We start from the raw sequence: 22758 nt of genomic DNA, 5'->3' as shown, positions 1-22758 counted from the left end.
ATACGAAGCTAACCGCAAAAGGCCAGTCTTGCTTTCCTTCTCGTGCAATTCGGTTCGTCGCATTCTGTGTTGCGTCAAACTACACTTATATATCTGTATATCCTTCATAAATTTTATAATATTCAAGTGTTTTAACGCACAAGGTTCGTAATTTATCACTCTCTGCTCCAAATTTAATACCATAAATCATATTTCTTTCGAAGTCGGATAAACAATTTATTTATAAAATTTATAAAAATTTCCAATCTGTTCTGCGTTCAATTTACAAATCGGTATATCCGATTTCTTTTTTTTTTATTAAGTCGAATACAATATTCGCGATGTGTTAAATAGGGCAAAATCATAAATCACGTGGAAATTAAATTTTTAAGAAAAGAGTAGTGCTTCATTCGTGTATTTTTACTCTCTGCCAAATTTTGAATATTGGCTTCGCTCTAATTTAATTAAATGAATAATATATTGAATTAACTTACTAACCAGCTAATTTAAAATAACGCGAAATTATAGCATTTTTATCGATTGGACTTTGATTCTCCCTTTCACATTCTTTTAATTTTTATCTCTGTAACTATACTATAAATAAGAATCCTCTTCTCTCACGAATTCATAGATGAAAAAGATTCAAATTTATATCTCTCATTCCTCGATTTCAATCTCAAACGATCAACCTCTTTATTATACCCTTCCATAATACCCAGATGCGTTCCCCAAAATCGCTTAGCTCGAATTTCGAAAATGCGAAATTAGTGACTGTACCGTTGTTGAACCGAAGAATGGAATATGTTTTTCAGGGAGGGCGAGGGTGGCGGCGGTGGCGGCCGTTCCGTGATCAGCCCTGGTGGGGGTGGAGGAGGAGGTGGAGGTCGGCGGGCACCGAGTCTACGGCTGGTGAACGGAAGAGCGACTACGGGGGTCAGTTTGCACACCAGCAGCACAGAATCCGTTCGTTCACCCCATCACCACCTCGGCCAGCAACAGGGCGGCAATAATAACAATAACAACAACAACAACAACAACAACCATAACAACAACAATAACTGCCACGCCGGTAATAACCCCGCCGCGAACAATCATCCACGGCTTAACAAAGATGACAGCATCAAGATCAGCATCGAGAACACAAACACTTGCACGGACAGCCTCGTCACTGCTCTAGACGACGAGACATTGCTCATCACCGATTTCGTGGCCGACACAGGTGAGTAGTTTCCATTTTTTTTTTTTAATTCCTTTGTTCTTTTTTTTTTTCTTCCTTCATTCTTAGCAAAACAAAATCGAATTATATAAAAATAATTTTAATAGTTAATTAATTTAAATAGTTAATAAAATAATAGTTATATTAAAAAATTAATAATTATTCTGTCGAATAATTTTATTCATTTAGATGTTTATCATTCAATTTCGAAAATGTAAAAGTGCCTTCGTGTTCGAGAATGGTTTTTATAGAAAATATAGGAATTTGAAATTCGCGCTAAAATAGATCGATCATGTGAAATGTGGCTAGTTAGGAATATATCATATATTTCGTTATTAATTTAAGAAAAAGACATTTTTTTTAACGAGAAAATAATATCAAGACACTTTTAATAATTAAAAATATAGAAAGATGAAACAATATGAAATATTTTAATTGAATAAAAGCGATATTTTATTTATTTTGTCGCAGGAATTAGATTTAAAATTTTGATAAAATATATAGAATTTCAAGAAAGTACGCTTGTCGTTTTGTCCACCGTTCAATTTACACTTGAATCTTATCCCACCGGAAATTTAATTGCGCAGCGTGTGTCATATGTTCTTCATATTTCACGCGAGATTTGTGACACGTTTTGTGGAAAACCTAGAAGTCTTTTGTATAATCTGAACAACTTTATCTCATAAAATAACTACTCTGAAAAAATTACCTTGATTAACTTTCACGAATGCACAGATTAGGTTTTCAATATTTCGAAACTTTCGAAATCAGCTCTTGCAAATTTTTAATACGAAACACTTTTCAAAAAAAAAAAAAAATCAACAATTACTCATTTCGCTTATTTTAACTTTCGCTGATTTTTTACTCAGAAAGGAATAATCGAGATCGAAAGGAAATTTTTAAAAGATCCGATCTATTTACAGAAAGGAAGAAAAAGCAAGAGTGGAGTGTAATTACACTTAAACACAGACACCCACGCTCTTCCACTTACATATCATGCTCATCTAATGCAACATAGAATTAAACGCACGCGCACGCGCACAAATCCATCCGTGAATTATTACATCTCCAACGACGCGTCATCGAAACAGTTTAACCTTTTCTTTTTTGCCACACCTATAAAACAACGTTTCGTTATATTTCCAAGGTGATGGTAAGTCGAAAGAATTAATCGTGAGGATGTTCCAATTATGATACTCCAATTAAGTGTTAAAAAGATGAGGTAACATTTCGAAATAGAGTCGGAAACTGAAAAGTCGAATTCAATCTTTGCTGTTCTCCTTCGTAAATTAGAGACTTCGTTAATTCACGGTAATTAAGAAGGATAATTTTTGTATTAAAGGCGTCCTTCTTAAGCCTAGATAATTAATTTTTTTTCTGCAGAAATTTTTAAAATTTATTTTTATCTGTTCGAAATTTGTCAATGATACTTTGAAATTAATAACTACAAAGATTTGTATAAATTTCAATTTAAAACTGGATAAAACAAAATATATAAAATGATTCGAACGAAAGCCGTAGATGCAGTTAGTTAAAAAATGGTAAAGAAAAGAGTTCAACGTATGGTTCAGAGAGGTTCAGCTTTTTAGAGGATCGTATTTTTCTCGCGAGTGAAACATATGCATTATGCACTGTTCCATGGAATAATCTTCAGTAAAAATGTGCATATTTCTTGAATCCTCGTTATTTTTAACCTTTTTTGAATACTTGTATCATCAATAATTAGAATAAATATAAATATTCTTAATATTCCAATATTTTTCAACATTTTTAATTCATTCAACACTTTTAATATATCATAAATATATCATAAATATAATACTTTATCAAAATTGATTATTTATTTTGTTATCTGTTAAAATATAACTGTTTAAAAAATAAATTTCAAAAATCGCTCATTAATTGTATACTTTTCTCCAAACATTTCTTTTTAAACACAATCAGAAAAGGAATACAAATTATCCTATTTGCCTTATCTTATCTGCCCATGCATACATATTTAACGAAGAGCAGAATATTTAAAATTTTTACTTTCTAATCAGATCTTTAAATTTGCTTACGCAAATATATTGTATATATCGATAGTCAAAGATGAAAGAGAAAATGATATTTGAAAACGTGAAAACGGAATCCATACGAATGGATACAATAAAGATTTTTCAGTTGTATATGGGAAACCCCTAAATGAGAGTCATGAATTTCAAGTTATTGGCACACGTGTCCACGTGTAAATATAGAGCTTCGTAAGAATGCTCGTTGAATAAGCCGTTTGTTCGTCGACAAATGCACGTAACGAGCCCATTATCGGTTGTTGCAATATAGAAAAGCAATCGGGCCGGCCGCACATTTAGTTGGCGTGTTTACGACCATCTGACAACCGACCGCCATTGAAAAGAAACGAAATTTTTACCTTCGGTTATATTAATACGACTCTTAACCTTCCTTTCATTTAAAAGAGTTGAGTCTTTTTTGTCCATTTCTTTTTTTAGAATTTTTTTAACTACTATATAAAAAGTAATTTTCTCTTTTAATTTAGATGGAAATTTTATCTTTTAACAGCAAAAGCGAAATTTAGAATTTGAAAGTTTTATATTTGAAAATATTATATTTTGAATTATATTTTGAAAATTAATTTTTTTAAAAAAGAATTAAAAAGTTTTGGGATATTTTTCATGTGAATAAATAAAGAAATTTGTAAGTAACGAACGAATGAAAAGGGACAAAGAAAATAGTAAAATTTTTAATAACAGAAGAGTAAAGGATTGTAAAAATGAAAAGAATCTTGTCTTATTTTATACATAATTTTTTTTATCTTGAGACACTGAAATTATTATGCATATACTATATTCTTGCAAATAAGTTTTTTTTTATATCATCGATATTTAAAAAAATAAGCAACAAAGAAAGAAATAATATTTTTATTGTTTTATATAAAAGTAAGATATTCTGTCCTGAATTATTTTACATAAAAGAAAGATATATAAAAGAAATGTTGCAAAGTATATGTTAAAAAGTGTAATTTTTTCTCATAATTCTCATAATACTTTCTTCATAATATTCGAAAGATACATCATCTTCGTAGATTGCACAGACAATGTTAATAGAAATAAATAAGATATTTTTATGCAAATTTTTTTTAACAGAAATAAATACGATAAAAGAAGTTTGTTATAATACTTTGTCACATTATGATAATTGATTAATCTAATAAATATAAAAATGACGCGAAAACATAAAGTTCATTAATAAACGAAAAGATGTTGAATAAAAATATTATTAAGTCACATACTGCTTATTTTTCTTTTTTATATTGGAATTTGTTTCATAAGAGGCGATTAACATTACTGGTTTTCATCTACGCCTCATTAGTGAAAATTTTCCAGATTTCAATGAATTTAAAATGAATTTAAAATCTTAATGCGTGAATGACGCAATTATTCGTTTCCAGTATCTAAATTTCCTTTTTTTTTTCTTATATTTTCAAATTTATATTAACCTTTTGTTCATTGTAGTTTTAATTAATTAATAAAAATATAAATATTGGATGATTCTGTCAAAGGAAGAAAATAAAAAGATATTCCTCATTTGTTAAAATGAACATTAATCTTGAAATTAATAAAATTGACAGAGCAAATATTAGTATATTAATGTTTCTCTCTGCTAAAGAGAATATGTTTAATTTAATAAAATTATACTATATTTGTAAAAAGGTTGATATCGAAGTAATTAATGGAGTTATAATAGAGAAACATGAAATGTGCTTTCCATTGATAATTAAAACAGATTAACGAAGAGAAATGAAATTAAAATGATTATAATGAGAATTATAAATATTTATAACGAAATTTCAGTTTTCAATTTTTTAATTATTGTAAAATCATCGAGTCGTTAAAATTCTAAAAATTTTCAAACTTTCTTTCAAAATTTAAACAATTTTTAAAATTTTTCATATTTGAGTATTTTTAATATTTTTAAAAATCAACAAAACGCATAAAATATTTCATTATATAAAATCGACGTAGACAACTAAATTCTTCGTTCGTCAAACTTGAATCAACATTAAACGATTAAAATAAAATTAAAATATCAAGAAACATTATTCATCTTGTCTATCAAACTTGTAAACATACTCTTTCCGCGAAATCGGTATTCTACATATTTATTCATGGAATATTCAATTCCTACAATTAAGAAATATGAATTATTCACTTATCGTCTTTTTATCATTTACATATGTAACCAAGAATAATATACGATACATACAAGTATATTATACATAATTAAAGATTATAAAAACTCAAATTAAATTAAACGTTACGAAAATTAATTTAAATTAAACGCGATAAAAGTGGTACAGTAAGAAATGATTTCCTTTGATATCATCTCAAATGAAATAATTTGTCTTATCAAATAAATTATCCGTAGCAAAATCCTACAATCCTACAAAAATACCGGAAAAAGGTTATTTTATTAAATATTGGAATATCGGGTTGAAGTCGTTCCATTTACACTACTAATTTTTTACAGCTGACGTTTTTCCTAAATTTCTTTTTTTTAATGAAAATTTTGCTGAAATCAAATCTAACTCATCTCACCAGTTAAATTCAAAAATTTACCTGAAGTGATTTTAAATTATTTTATTTTTAACTTTGCATAAATTATTATGTTTAAAACTTTTCAACGCATCTTTTTTCTTCATTTCAATCAATCGATAATCTTTACTTTTAACATAAATAATATTGGATAACATTGTGAGATTAATCATAAACATTCTTTCTTAAACAATGATGATATAGTTGTTGTTTATAGGATTGATCAATACGATATTTAATGTCTATCAGTTATATTATTTGAAATTGGACTATAACCTAATCTTTGTCGTATAAAGAATACGTTAATACGATCGCTATTTAATAGCGTGATGGTAATTCGACAATAACAATTATTTACCATCGAATTTTAAATTAATTACGTGCATATATTTTTAAGCGGATCGAAGACGAGCACTTGCGAGAAACGTTTGCTATATATATGTATTCTTCTAGTAGCAAAAACAAAAAGTTATCCTCTTACCAAAATCTTAAATCAAATATCTATAACCCATTCTCTGTTCACAAACATTTTAAAATACTTTGCACGTGCTTTCCAAATTATTTCATTAAATTCTTTTAATATCATTGAATTGTCTCGCCAATCTTTATAACTCTAGATTTAACTTAAAACTTGAAATTTTATAAATTAAACCTATTTCGTTCAAAGATTAACCAAAACTCCTTCAAAATCCAGATTTCAAAATGGAATTCAATCGTCCAAAACGTCAATTCTCGACGAACCAACTAACTACAAAACTTACCAAAAAGTCTCTTTAAAACACCTATGCATCCTCGACGAATCTTCCCGAGCGTGTCTAATTTCTCTCGTGCGGCATCCATCCATCTCTGAAGAATCATATACTCAGGTTTCTCAAGCGCCCTCCATTTTCTCGAATCCGCTTTAGAAGGAGCGACATCAGAAAAAAGCCGCGTTTCCTGACAAAGTATGCAAAGTAGAAACTGTGGTATTGCACTCACAGCGCGATCCAATTATTAATGTTCACAAGATTTAGAATCTTGAATACGGTTTTCTTTTGGAATTATTCCATGAATCGAATATATAATATATTTTGCACAGATTTTTGCATAAATTAAAATTATGGAACGATCATTTCGAACGATGCGTATTTAAACACGCCACGCATGAATGGTTACAATTAAAAAACAGATACAGACGGAAATAGATATTATCGATTGCAAAAATAAAACTCGTTCAATTATTTTGAATATTTTACACGTATTTATATGTTATTATTATTATTGCTCGCATAATAAACGTCTTCATAACACGTTAACAATACTCGAACTATAATTAAAATTGACGATTATTCGAAATCGCTTTATTCCCGACTCAAGTTTCTCGATCAAAACATCGTCGAAAGTTATTTATGGGCAGCCAGTGTGTAAATACACGACGAATCCACCCATTAATTTCCTTATACACAAAGCAACAATTCTTATTTCACCGGACGCAATTCTGAAAATTAATACGTAACAATAAACACAACAAGCAAACTCCGTTCATAGAGTGCACGATTCACGATTAGTTCAATATCGAGAAAGACAGCACGATGACGATCTCCTCGTCCAACGTGAAAAGTTTTGACGACCGATTGTCGCGCTTCTCCGCATATTTTGCATGCGTGTTTTCTTCGTCAAATAAAAAAAAAAAGAAAAAAAAGAATCGAACGCACGCGTGATCGTTTGGTTCCACAATAAAACCGGTCAGTCGATGCCCGGTTTCTCTCTCTCTCTCTCTCTCTCTCTCTCTTTCTCTTTCTCTCTGTTCAAACAACGCCATTTTTCTCTCCTCTCTTCCACCTCTGTTCGGTTCCGTTCCTTCGACTCTCCTTGCCGGCTGTTGGTGGGTTGGCCTGGCTTGCTTTCGCCGGCCGCGTGGCTTCTTTTTCCTCGTGTTCCGCTCGTCATTAGTCAACCTCTGCACCGGGGACCAGTTACACGGTAAACGGGGCAGACCGTTCTCGCGATCCTGAGGCGCTTGGGTTTCGGGCGATGGCCGACGAGCTGGCGCGCGCCAGCCACCTCGACGAGCAGAGGAGGCCGCTCCTCAGGAAACAAGGACGGCGAGACGAGAGGCACGGGGCCAAGGGATTCCCTGTCCTTGTCTCTAGCTGGCCAGAGTTGTCTTGCAACCGTGAAACGTTCAAATTCGGTGAGTTTTCTTTCCTCGATTCGCCCGATGAGGAATTTTCTCGTGGGGGAATCCTTGTGATTGAATGTGATCAATTTTTCGGGAGATTGTGGCGGAAATTAATATACGTGGCGGAATAATTTTGATAAACTGGTCGGAACGTATTAGAAAAGTTCGTGGAAAGGATTCTTGGTTCTTTTCGGAATTGTGGATGTTGGAAGAAGGTAATTTTTGAAGAGGATTATGTGGGAGTTATTAGTGTGTGTTTCCTTTAAAATATTTGGCTGGATATTGTGAGGATACATTATGCGGTGAGCTGGTTTTTGTTTTTGTTTTTGATGAAACCTTTTGTTGTTCGAATGTTGCAAGGTTCTTGTATTTGCAATTTTTTTTAAAATTCTTTGAAAGTTTTTTTTCTATTATTTTAAGCGAGATATAAATGTGTGTGTGGAAAGATTTTTGTGTTATTCAAAGTTTGCGTGTTTTTCTGATTAAACGAATATGTCATTCTGTGGATTTTTTTATTATTTTGATGGAAAGATGATAGAATTCGATTCTTCTTCAGAATTTTTCGGTTTTTCTGATAATAACTTGATAACATATTTTTATTTTATTTGAAACGATAATAAGAGTAAGAAATGTTTATATATTTTTGTTAGAAATATTCCTGCCCGTCTTGTAACAACAGTAATATAGAATTCTCATATTATTTTTAGAAATTTTTCATACATTAAATATTTTTAACGAAATATTCCTATTGCTTTCTAATGCCACATGATTACCATTGATTTATATTGATAATCAATTGATTAGCTTCTTCTTTATCAATATTAATAAATTTAAAATATATTGTTAAAAGCGTAGTTTCAAATAACTTTTTTCTATATATATTACAATCAGTTTTAATTATCGACTTATTTGCAAAACTTATCGATACTACATCATTGAATTTCATCTATACATATTTATTCATGACACTATTTACATTATATGACAATCACTTGTCAACTATTTATGTAAATATATCAAAGCGACTATCGATAACGAATATATAATAGATAAGCTTGTCAGAAAACAGAAAAGCTATATCTTTAAAAATTTTTTTTTTAATTTTTTTAGATTTTCTTTTTGTGTTATATATACGATGAAAAACAAAAAGTAGAGATATTAATATAAATAAATAAAAAAATTACTATTTCTATCATTGTAATTTCAATTGCACAGAATGTTTTATACCGGGTCTTCCATGTTAAGATAGAGAATATTTTGCTTACCTCGAAAAATATTAAAAAACATTTAGGACAAAAGTTGAATGATTTCAAAAAAAATACAATACAATATAATTATTCTTTACATAGATGGATGAGTAGAGACTATATGAGAGTCAACTTCATATTTTTAAAAAAATTATATACTTTTTAATGCATAAATAAATGTAATATATTATTTTTTATAAAAAACTATTAAACATATAGAGCCAAAAAGTATTAGTTTAGAAGATATTCAATTATACTTATTTCATTCGTAAACAATTTTTCGACTGAACATGATTTATACTTTTATACAAAGAATCTCAAAATATATTAATACATGAATTAAAAAATATATGTACATATAAAAATAAAGTTGAACTTGATAAGTTATTTACATGTCCATATAGAAAAAAAAATAATAACATCACAATAATTCTCTTGAAACCATTCAATTCTTATTCAAAGTATTTTATAATATTATGAAAAATAAAAAAGATATTCTAAATAAAAAAAGATATGAGACAATATACTTTTAAATTCTTTAAAATGAAAGATATTGTCAAAAAAAAAAAATACAATAATATAAAAAAATGACAGATCTTATAAGAGGTAAATATACAAAAAGTAAATATCCTTAGATATAAGAAAACTGTTGAAAAACTATTAAAAAATGACAAAAATGAAAGCTACAATAGCTAAGTATATAAAGATAAGTATTCTACAAAATAAACATATAAAACATCATAAAAAATATTGCTTTGTAAAAATAAACAAAAAATTTTTCCATGTAACTATCTGAAAAAATATAATATTTTAATATAAAATCAAAAAATTGGCTAAAAATTTCATTCATTCAGCACATTTCAAGAAAATGACATCATTTGACAAAGAATTTTTAGAAAAATTTCTCAAGTGACTTCCTATTGCATTATGTTCTCCTAATAAAAAATCGAATTTTTGGCCAAAAGTTTCGTTCTATTGTACGAACATTCGGAAATTTCCAAGAATTTGACGTCACTTCCAAGAATTTTAGGAATTCCGAGAATTTGACGTCATTTCTTGGAAAAATTTTTCGATCGATTTCCTATCATATCATGTTCTCCTGATACAAAATCGAGTTTTTGAACAAAAATTTTACATTCGCTCAGAGAATTTTGATCTTAATCTTTTTCATTAAATATCTCATTTATTCTGCATAATATTAAAAAATTCTTCCAATAAAAGTTGAATGATTTTGAAACTATATACACCGCTATATTCCGGTGCTCTCAGTTTTTTCGTAGATGGACTCATAAAAAACTTATTAACTTTATTTTTTTAAATATCATCATATACCTTTTAATACACCAAGTTTACGCAACTTGGCATTCCCTACGAAAATGTATAGGACCATATATAGTAAAAAACCATTAATTTAGAAGATATTTAATTAAATTTATTTATTTTCCAAACTATAAGTTTTTTGCTATATATTCCTTAATACTTTTTTATAGAGAGAAGAATGTTGCTAAGAAACATCAATTGATATATTAAAATATGTACAATCCTATGTAAAAAAATAACATTCACATTTATAAATCCTTTACGCTTTTATGTATAAAAAAATAAATATCAACATAATGTGCCTCTCTCAAAATCATTTAACTTTTATTTGAAACATTTTTTAATATTTCCAAAAACAAGCGTAATAATACTATTTGGACACCCGGTATAACATATCATGTAATCAATTAGTAGAAACAATCGAAATATTCTAATAATATTCTAAATAATATTCTAAATAAAATATTATTTAGAAATAGAATATTCGAAATATTCTAAATAAGATAAATATAGTTCTTCAATTCTTAGAAAATTAAAAAAAATGATAAAAAACGCTTCAAAAATAGGAGCATTCATAGAAGATAATTATGCAAGGAGAAAATATTTAAATTTACATAAATTATGAAAAAAAATATTTTAAAGCTCTAAAAAAAAATGGCAACGCTAAGAAAATTGGTAAAGAAACGACTAGAAGAACAATAAATGTATGATAAATGTGTAAAAATTTTTTTTAAATTATATTCTCCTAATAGGAAATCGAATTTTTAGCCAAAAGTTTCGTTCTATTGTTCGAACTTTCGGAAATTTCCAAGAATTTGACGTCAGTTCCAAGAAATTTAGAGATTCCGAGAATTTGACATCATTTCTTGGAAAAATTTTTCGATCGACCTTCTATCATATCATGTTCTCCTGATACAAAATCGAATTTTCGATTGAAAATATTATTCGTTCGAAGATTTAGAAATTCCCAAGAATTTGACGTCACTTCCAAGAATTTTAGAGATTCTGAGAATTTGACATCATTTCCAAGAATTTTAGAGATTTCAAGAATTTGACGTCATTTCCTTAATTGTTGAAAATTTCTGAAAAAATTTTTACAATCTCCTTTCATATTATATTCTCCTAATACAAAATCGAAATTTTAGCCAGAAATTGTTGGATTTTATATTTCCCCAAATTTTTCACATGTCATTTTTTTTTTTTAACTTTTATATAGTTTTTGATCTTGTATTTGTAGGAGAATCTAATATTTAAAAATGTGGAGTTAAATTTTTTTTGAAAGTTTACTTACCTTGTACTTATTTTATACTTACTTTTGAATTCTGCCATATTATGTCAATTATTATTCATTTTTTATCAGTTAATTTTAAGGGACTAAGGAATAAGTAAAATGATAGCATAGATAATAGATAATAGTATTGATATTTATTCCACGTAATATATCACTTGAAATCTCGCTAATTTTTTATAATATAATTTTAATATATTAAAAAATATTTTAAATAAGAATTGAATAATTTTCAGGAAGTTACATTATGATATTATTATTTTTTTTCACTATGGATATGTAAATAAATTTATCCGTAAAATCATATTTTTTAATACATGTATCATTGTATTTTGACATTCTTTATGCAAAAATATAAATAATATTCGATTAAAAAATTGTTGGTTTACGAAAGAAATAAATGTAATTGAATTTCTTGCAAACTAATAATTTTTTACTATTTATAATTTAATAGATTTTTAATAGGAATAATTCATTATATTTACCTTATGTGTTAAAAAGTATGATTTTATTTAAAAGTATGAAGTTGACATATAATATACTCGTATCTATACATCCATCTATGAAAAGAACAATTATCTAGCATTATATTTCTTTAGAACTATTCAACTTTTATCTGAAATATTTTTTAATATCTCTAAAAAACAAGCGATACTTATGTATAGGAATTCAAAAATGTAATATGAAAAGTTAATAAACACGTATTAATAAATAAATGTATTTTTTTTTATCTAAATTGTTTTCATAATATTTTTGTATTCTTTTGTAATATCTACTAATGAATTATTTATATAATTTCTTTTATTAGCGATTTTTATCATGTGATAACTAGTTTCTAAGTATAACGAGTTATTTTTAGAAATGACGACTTAATATCGTACTTCAATATAATAATTTTAAAATTCTATTCTATTGGAATCATTGTAATTATACAATAATTTATTTATTTATCTACTTATTACTTTATATTAATTAATAACTATTAAAAAATTTATAAGCTAATACAAGATATATCATTTACTAATACTTTATAAAATTGTCAATTAATCGTTAATCAATTTTATAATTTACAATTTGTTAATAATGAATTCGACTTTAGAAATAATAATTTAAAAATGTGTAAAATTTTAGAAATCTTCGATAAAAACATGTAGATATAAATATATAGTGTTGCAAAAAAATTAACAAAAGAATAATTCTGGAATTTTGAAAAAACCGAAATTCAATTAAGTTTTAAAAATGCCAAATTTCAATCAAATGTAATCAAAATTTAAATCAAACCAAGATATCCATATTTTACCTAATGATTTTTTTTAAATTTAACAACACTGCTATAAATGAGAAATTTTTGTAACAACAGCAAATATTTTGCAGCGATAAATTCGCAACACAATTATATACACAATTATTTTAGACACCAATGCGAAAATTTGTTTGATGTTTGCAAATTTATAATAGAGTGGCAAAATAAATCTAAAACTTGAAATTTCGAAACTTTGCAATTATTTTGTCTTTCTTTTTTCCTTAAAAATTACACAAAAATTACACAAAAATTTCGTCAAAAATTGAAATCTTAACAAACTTTAATTTCTAGAACTCCACAAACTCAAAATAAATTGATTAACGAAGGCGAAAAGACAAAAAGAAAGAAACAATAAAAAGAATTCGAAATTTGATAACATCTAAAAAATCTTTATTATATCAAAAATTATTTAATTTATTTCCAATCTTCTCAATAATACATATTAATTAATTCGATTCTCTCAAACTTACCATCTGTTACTATACAAACAATGTATAACAATGTATTTTAAATTTATAATTGAAAAAAAAAATATAATTAATCACTCCGACTTCTAAAAATAATCGAATCAAATGTTTGGCAAATATTTTACGAGAAGATCGATTGGAATTCCAATATTGTTTACCATTCCATCACCCAGATTCTTCCTTCTCTCGATTCTTTTTATCGCAGATAACGTGCTTTGCGAATACAAAAAGACAAGAGAATTCTCTCGGTTAACTGTACTTAAGTCACCGAGCAAACGGTTCTTGCTTTTTACATTTCGTGTGTGCTCGCGCTATCGGTGCGTATGGTGTTCGGCAACTGGAAAGGAAATCGATGGTAGAGGTCGAAATGACTCGCGTGCTTTGACTCTTGTGCGAGAGTGGGGATTTCGCGAGTGGGGATTTCGCATGAGGGGCTTTCGAAATTTTTCTACCAGTTTTTTTCTTTCCTTTTTCTTTTTTTTTTTTTTTCCTACCAGTTGAATTCGATGTTTATTTGGTTTCTCATTGGCAATCATTCCGTTCGTCCAAATTTGTTGAAGTTTATTTGAAGCGTGGAACGTGGAGTGGTGGAATTTTTGCACCGCGTGGAATGTAAATTTCTATTTGGCAATCGTTTTAACTGGCTAAATTTGAAATTTATTTGAAGCGTTGGAATGATGAGATTTGAACATATCGGACTACGTTCATTCGAAGTGTGAAATATTGAATTCTGGTTGACAATTATCATAGATTTAATTGACTGAACTTTACTCGAAGCGTAGAATGGATGCGATTTGGTTTATTTGTTAAATATCGAGTCTCGATTGACAATTATTCTTTAATTGATCGAATTGCAAGTTTATTCGAAAAAATAGTGAAATTTTAACTAATAATTGTGTTTATTAGAATACGGAATGTTGGTTCGAAGATGTGGTACGTGATCTTTTACGTGATTGGAACGAGATCGTTAGTGATGTAGATAATATTGATTGGTATATTAATTGCACTTGGTGGTTGATATATTGACATCGAGGTAGCTGTCTGACTGATTGAATTGACTGAACGATTGGTGATAAGATATTTGAACTTTATAATGAATTACGTGATCGAAATTGCAAATTCCTATTGATAGAATGTGAATTAAGAAAGTAAGAATTGTTTTTTTATATCTCTAAAGAATAATAACGAACAGAAAAGCTATAGATCTAAATAAAAATCTGTGAAACAAATTCCTTAAACGTAAACAGCAATATTTTAGAAAATAAAATAAAATCAGATCGAAGAATCGAAATTTTCCAGGCTTATTTTCCGCATAACAACATTTTGCAATCAAAAAATTGTAATAATTTTAATCATTACAAATTTTCATTTATACGAGCAGGAAATATTCTGATTACAAATAAGAAATAAATAGAGGAATTTAATAGAGAGAAGTAAAGCAAGAATGTTATAATCATCAGACGATAAAAAACTTTAACACGATCTTGGAAATATCGAACATTGGCATGGAAGGTTAAATATAGCCATCGTGACTATAAGAGTAAGAAGTAGAAGGCATAATAGTTCAATGCCATTTATTTTAAACGAAAATCCATTTTATCGTCGTTAATTTATCGATGGAAGCTTCAGGTATAGCTTCAAGAAAGCTATATACACTCTCGTTCATAAATCATAGGACGTTGTGACGGTCTGAGCGAGTGGCAGGAAATTAAAAAAAGAGAGGGAAGGAAAAAAGGTGTCTTTCTTCATCCTGGATTTATTAATGTGCTCATTAGTAAAGTTACTTAACAGACCCATACCGAAATAATGGAAAGCCAAGTTGGATGTATGTATATCTGAGAAATACATAGGCAGATGTTTGAGTAAATTTCCGGTGTAACTTCCTCTGATTGCTAGCACAGAAGCAACTTGATAATATAATTAAGTGATAAATTGAACGTTGTAATTAGAAAATGATACTCGACAAATTTTAAATATTAAGAAAAAAATATCAAAATATACATTAATCTCTATTTTTCAGTAAATGAAATATACTTTTCTTTTTTTGATATATTCATTCGTGTCATTAATAATATTGAAGACAGTTATTCAATTGAAAAGACAGCTTGTAAATGCCTTTATTTTAACATAAAGATACGTAAACATAAAAGAAATTCTATCTTAAGATGTATATAGTGAAGTATCCAAAAATCCAAAGAAATATTATATATATATATATATCAGGATTGTATATTCGAAAGTTGTGCGAATCAATTCCAACAATCTACAAATGACACTGATCACAGAATAATATTTTACGTTTCGAAAGTTCTGCGAATTAATTTCCAAAAAAGGAACGATCGAACAACTCTAAATATTCATTGAGAAAACAACAACTGATCACAGAATAATCCCAAACAATCCTAAATATTTATCGAAAAGATGAATTAGAAAGGTCAATTAGCAAATTAATAATAAAAATAACGAATATTTCGATCAAATTGATTAATCGTGGAACGATATTTCGCATTTGCAGGCAACGAGATGAATTACAAGGGCAGCGGGAAGGTCCACTTCGGAGTGGACGATGTGTCCCTCTACGGGACGCCGAAGGAGGAGCCGGGCCCGGGTCTACCGGGCCAGGAAGTCAAGCAGAGTTTCTTGAAGAATCAGCTTCAGGCCCTGTTCCAACCTACGGACAACAAGCTGGCCATGAAGTTGTTCGGCAGCAAAAAGGCTCTGATGAAGGAACGAATCAGGCAAAAGGCTGCAGGTCACTGGGTCATCCATCCTTGTTCCAGTTTTCGGTGAGTCCTTCCAGCAAAATCGCTTCACCTTCAGCGACAGGAAACGATGAGATATCGATTTCGTGTCTCGATTCCGGATGCTTTCTAATCATCATGTTCGATCCTCGATTCATAATATTGTCAATTGATCGTGTGATGAACGATCTTTGCCAATTTTTTATAGCAACTAAGGTGGGTCGTGATGAGTCCTTGGATTAGGATGAATTACGTGAAGGAATTTTATTTCTGTCAAATTATTTTTGATTCATAATGCGTAGATTATTGTTCACTATTTAAATACCGTTAAAAACACATATTAGTTAGATTAATTGTCCAAAGATCATGTCTTCTAGAATTCTATAAATCACTATTATTTAAAATAAATGATTTAATAAATTATTTAAAATATTATAAGTTTTGCAAAAAATCGATCTAAAGAAATTAGAGAAGATTTAAAAAATTAGTATATTTGGTATTTATATAGAAAGAATTTTGTTTAATTTAAGAATTGAGATTTTTATAAAATTAAACCTGTATTCTTTTTGAATAAAATTTTTAACACTTTATAAATGATCTGCAAAATATTGAAATTTTAAAAAAACTGTCCTTAGTATGATCAGGAAAAAATGAATACTCATCAATAAAGGCAAGAGAAAAACTAAAAATTATTAATAGTTATAACATTTTTATAATCGATTAATTTTGTTATTTAGAATTCTCGCTTAAATCTCTTAATTTTACTCAAAAAATGAGAAACATTGAATATTTTATACAAACGGTTTCAAATGTTTTAAAACATTCACGTAAGGAATCATTCCCTATGGTGTTGGATTAGGATAGAAATAGATTTTAAATTTTTAAATTGCTTCTCAATTAATTTAAATGACTCTAAACGAGAAAAATAATTGGTTCATTCCTCTTCCTGTTAAACTATACAATATTTATGGCTTACACGATCTTAAATTACTATTACCTCTTCTGGATATAAGAGTCTTATAAGACTCTTATAAGACTCTATCTAAACTTAGAAAGGTGGTGTAATGGTTATTAATAGAGTTGTTGAAGAAATTCATAAAGGTTATACAAAGGTTATTATCTCTATTTACGATGTTTATTTTCATAAAAACTTTATTTTAAAAAAACAACATAAAGTGAAACGCATTCTTGATGCATTCTATGTCTAAAATATTCGAAAAACATCAAGAATGAAGAAATTCAATTTTGATAAAAAACTAGTTTCTGATATTAATAACGTTGATTTTATTTATTGTTGCAAATATTAAACAATTCAATTGATATATATATATTTTGTTTAATACATATTATTTTTATGATATAATTTTTGTGCAAATTATTTATTGAATAAAATGAAATTTGAAATATATATTTGAAATTAGAAATATATAGAAAACAAATCTGCTTTTAAATTATCTTTATCTCTATATGAATTGTCCCAATTAATACTTGGACATCTACAAAAATCGATTATTCTTTTTAAACCCAAATATAAAATTTCGTTCATTCGTATTTTTAATTTTGTAAAATTAAGATTTTTCTAATATTCCTTAAAAGATTCATGTACGATTAATAATATTATCAATTTTAATTAATTGAAACTCTTTATACTTTTTATGTAAAAAGAAGCTTCAATCCTACATTAGCAAATAAGACTCATTTATAATTTATTAATGGTGACATGTAAATATGTCAATCTGTCCATAAACAAACATTAACAAAATATTTATCAAAAATATCACGAACAAATTAATAAAAAAATTATAAAAATAAAATTTTAAAAATAATCTAGTCTACGATAATTTAAAGAAGAATATTTCTAGGTCAAATAAATTTCTTCTCGATAGAAATTGAATCGTGTATGTTTGATTAATTTACGCGAAAAACAGAGCGTGTTGCATGTAGATTTTCTTCAACGTTTTTTCCCTTCTTTTTCCTTTTAGCCCGATCTCTCAAAGCAACATTCCTCGATGATCGCTAACGAGGAGTGAATTTGGAGGATCTATCGCGCTGGTACCACTTCTGTTTGGCCTAATTATCAATTAAAACGTCTAATTAGAGTGGTTTGCTCCAAGTCCAAACCCGAATTGAACGGAACAGTTGTGTCGAAGGTTTCCTTCCATCGCGATTGCGCGATGATCGGCTTTGACCCAGTTCACAATCTTGACGGAGAAAACAATCGATGATAAATCTGACTACATCGAATAACAGATAATTCTATAAACACGATTCTGCGACAGATTTTCCTTTTGTTTTCTTTCTTTGACTAGATATTACTTTATATAATCTTTACGCAAATGTATTCGAAAAAAAATTATTTATACGAACTGTTATCTCTGCGTGTTATTTTTAGTTCCTATTTATCGATCTGTTAATTCGATTAGTTTTTACAGCAATCATGTTTTAATCTGTTTTAATCTTTTAATCTGATTCCCGATTATTCATGAATATTTTTTTCACAATTCTTAAAAAATGCGAAAAAATTCTAAAATACTTGTCATGCAATTATTCATTCCGAAGTCGAAATAGTTTATTTTCTTCCAGATATAAACGATCCAAGTTGCCCATGGTTAATTTTTCTCTTTTATTTTAAATCTCACAAGAGATTTACTGTAACAAAATTACAGAAGAACGATTAACATTAAAAGTTACAAAAGTAGAATAACAAGATTTAAGTTTTATTGGTAACCGTTACAAATCCTTTTTTTATAAGGAATCCTCGTAGCAATGCTTGTGAAGTTTAAATTTTTTCACAGTATTGGTCGGTATTCTCGCGTGTCAGGCACGTTGAAAAGAATTATAGCTTTGGGTATCCTTGGCCTCCGTCTTCCGGGACAGGATAAAGCACTTTCCCATATCAGAGTCGAATTCCTGGTGTTGCTTGGCCAACGGCTCGATCTGATCAACCGGAATGCATTTGTGTCGCGACATATTTCGAGGAAAGGCCGAACAAAGAAGATATTCTTCTCCCGGGATAACACGTAACCATTTGACTTGCTTGATCAATTAATAGAACTGGTATGGTGGTCGCTTATGGTGGTCCATTTAGCTTTTTACGTGAATGTCTTATAGCAGTGTTTCCCAATCCTAATTTTGATTCATTATGATATAAATCAAATTTTATTATGATTTATTATCTAGTAATCGACACAATATTGATACAAATTTATTTTATTTGTATCAATTTAATTATTTTATTTCGTGTGTATGAAAAGATTTATTTAATGAATTTGATAATTTTTTTTTATAATAATTAATCAAGTTTTGAAAAAATATAATTTATGTTCATCATTGTTTTGTTTCTTTTTAATTGTTCTCTAAAATGTTCTTTAAATTGCTCTTCTAAATTGGATACTTTACAGAGACACTGTTTCATGGAATAAGAATGTCTTTTGAAGGACATCGATCGAATTTAACACGAATTTATAATTGGTTAGAAAAATGTTATCATAATTAAATAATTCGTAAAATTATATATATACAATTAATATATAATAGAAATTATATAATTTTTATTATTATATTTTATATTTTCTATATAAAATATTTATATAATAAAGAGATAATAAAGAAATAGAGAGATGAATTTTAACAAAAAAGAATTTTGAAAGAAGAAAATAATATGCAATATGTAGAATTCAAAAAGGAGAAGATTTTCTGTGACCCTTTTTTATGAAGAAATATTGAAAGAAATAGAAACGCTAGAAATATGTAGATTTGTTTTTAAACCCATAATGTGTGTCATATTTTTGCAGTTTTTAGCTAAGTCTTTTGAAAATTAAATGAATAGTTAATTAATTCTAACAATGAATCTTTAAATATTCTGTTTAAAAATCTAAAATCCAATCATATTATCCATAATTCCTTGCAGAATTGCTTCGATATATTGAAATCAATAAATTAACAAAACTAGGTCAATCACATTTTCCTGAATTAACTTCATATATAAATTATTTCTACTGCCATATATTCATTTCATTTTTATTAAAAAAAAAAAATGCATTCGAAAACATCACTATTTAATTAAAGATAAAATTAAATAATATATTTAATAAAATTTATACCAAATTTATTTAAAAAAAAAAATATTTTAAAAGTTATGTAAACGAGTAACTTTCACGATATTTTTCAAATATTCGCACTAAGCTGCTTGAAAATCCTGGAAATGATTGGAAACAGTGACTCTCTTTATTTGCTCGCGAGTTCAATGAGCCGATTGATCGAAAAATCTGAAGGATTCTCGAGGGTCATAAGTTGAAATTGCTGAAATTATCGTACCATAATTATTCGCGAAATAGCTCTATTTTTACCTTCAGAATTTTCTTTAATTACTAATAATATAAGGATGTTTCATCCTTGTTACGTGGACATTTTATTCGTCATCAATGTTAACGATTCTCCTGAATTACAATTGCATGTACACTTGGCAACCATTGATCGGGAAAACGAGAGAAATCTTTCAATTATGCAGCATTCGAGGAATACTAATCCTTGTTCTAAATATACATGTGCAGAAATAATGGAGAGATATCAATGAATATTTAATGTGATAGATTTGTATTCGACTCGTGATGATATTTTAAGCGTAATTTAGTTTATTTATGGATCTTTGGAATTAACGTTTAATGAAATAAGTATATAATAACATTACTATTTTAATGCCTTTAAGCAATTTAAAAATTATCTTCTCACTTATTCCTTCTTTTTTATTTATATTATATTTTATATATATTTCATATATCGAATAACTTATTTTCCCATTTATTTAATTTAAAATATTTCAAAACTATTGATTCTTAAACGATCTTATTCGATCGAAAAGATATTATAAACAATTGCTCTATAAGCTCCAAATAATTACATTAAAAATAAAAAAATAAAAAACTTAAAATTTATCCAACCTTGAAATAAAAATCAAAATCATAATTCTGTCCGATTTCTTGCAAAAATCACAAGTATCAAACGATAAGAGTTGAAGGATCGCCATGACGCCGCCATATTGTCACGTGACAGATAGAATAAGCGCGCGTTTTTCAAGAATTGTTATAAATATCACCGTGATAATTGATCATGCATGAGGACCTTATTATTTTTAGTTGAACTTTTAAACGAGCATTTAACACATATGTGGTTCTAGCGGAAGATCAGAGGTTATTTTTATAGTTGGAATCCCGCAAATACGCGCCACTTTCTGAAGAATCAGAATAAATCTTGTTGATCGGAGAAGGAAATCCAATAATTTGCGAGAATTCAATGGAAATTCCGGGAAATTGGAATGACAGATGGGGATCGTTTCAAGTGTAAATCTTTTTAATAGTTTAATTTATATTAATAGCTCTGTCTCTCCTTGGATATCATTGGTTAGATGGAAGGACAGGTTAATTATTCTGGTTTATATTCCTACTAATTTGCTTTGGCAGCTGGAAATCATTTAAAATTTAAATCTTCTTAAACATCGTTTCGTTGGCAAGATTTGATAAGAAGATTAGTTGTTATCATTTATATATATATATATAAGGGTATCAATAGTTGAAGATCGCCTCAATCATACGTTTCAATGTGTTTTTCATGTAGAGGAAGCAAAGATGATTTTTAATTTTCTGAAAAAAGAATTAAAAAGAAACAGGAAAAAATTGATTTCCTGGAACGTCTATTCAATCTGCACAATACTTCAATAACTTTGCAATTGAAAGATATTTATTCTCCATTTTGTTAAGATTTATTATGTAAATCTGTGATCAAAAGTCTTGTATTTTCCTGAAAATTAAAATAAATAGATTAAAACATCCAATATCTTACTGGAATTGTTAATTCGAAATTGATTTTATTAATAATATAGATCTATATTTTCTTCCTTTTCATTTCAATATACATTGAAATAATAAAAAATGAATATACATTTTCAAGATTTTGTATATTTATATCTATGTGTGTATATTTTCCAACCAAATTCCAATTAAATCTAGAATAGAAATAAATATAGCGATGCAAAAATTTTTAAATTCCGTACAATTTTATCGTATTGAAAAGAAATTTTAAAGAAAAAAAGGCTGATTGTTTTTTGAACAGTGTCCAATCATTCGGGTCATTGAAATCGATCGGTATACATGTAATTAATAGAGCTGGATCGATGGTGTAATTCTACTTTTATGAATTAATGCTTTACCAAAGAGTTTATTTACAATTCGTCGTTTGAAACTGGAATATGAACGCGACCTTTTCAACGAGCTATGAAAGCACGTTCCTTTTTTTTTTTTTCTTCAATGAACCATGGTTCAAATTTTACTCGAGTTATTTGTTGAAATGTCGAGAGAGAAAAAAAAATACTGAAATTTTCGATAAAAATTGTCTAGTACAGTGATTCTTGCAATTAAATTTTAAAAAGAAAGAAAAAAAAACAAGAAA

The 22758-nt window shown here is 27.9% G+C and overlaps 1 protein-coding gene across 8 annotated transcripts in view; it reads left to right on the top strand.

The window, feature by feature from the left end:
* Window positions 1-794: 794 nt before the first annotated feature.
* Window positions 795-22758, top strand: part of LOC122711780 (potassium/sodium hyperpolarization-activated cyclic nucleotide-gated channel 2) — an 88006-nt gene continuing 66042 nt past the window's right edge. For 7 of the 8 annotated variants that reach the window (XM_043930834.1, XM_043930832.1, XM_043930829.1 and 4 more), the window contains exons 1-2: window positions 1067-1198; window positions 16089-16359. In XM_043930834.1, coding sequence (XP_043786769.1) covers window positions 16097-16359 — 263 coding nt within the window. In that variant the 5' untranslated portion in view covers window positions 1067-1198; window positions 16089-16096. Of the gene's footprint in view, window positions 1199-16088; window positions 16360-22758 lie in introns of all 8 variants that reach the window. The other variant, XM_043930833.1, reaches the window with a different exon arrangement.

This window comes from Apis laboriosa, unplaced genomic scaffold, assembly GCF_014066325.1.
Source record: "Apis laboriosa isolate Shangri-la unplaced genomic scaffold, ASM1406632v1 scaffold188_cov152, whole genome shotgun sequence".
In the NCBI taxonomy this organism is placed as follows: domain Eukaryota; kingdom Metazoa; phylum Arthropoda; class Insecta; order Hymenoptera; family Apidae; genus Apis; species Apis laboriosa.
Note: the sequence above shows the minus strand (reverse complement) of the source record. Positions and strands in the feature narration are given on the sequence as shown.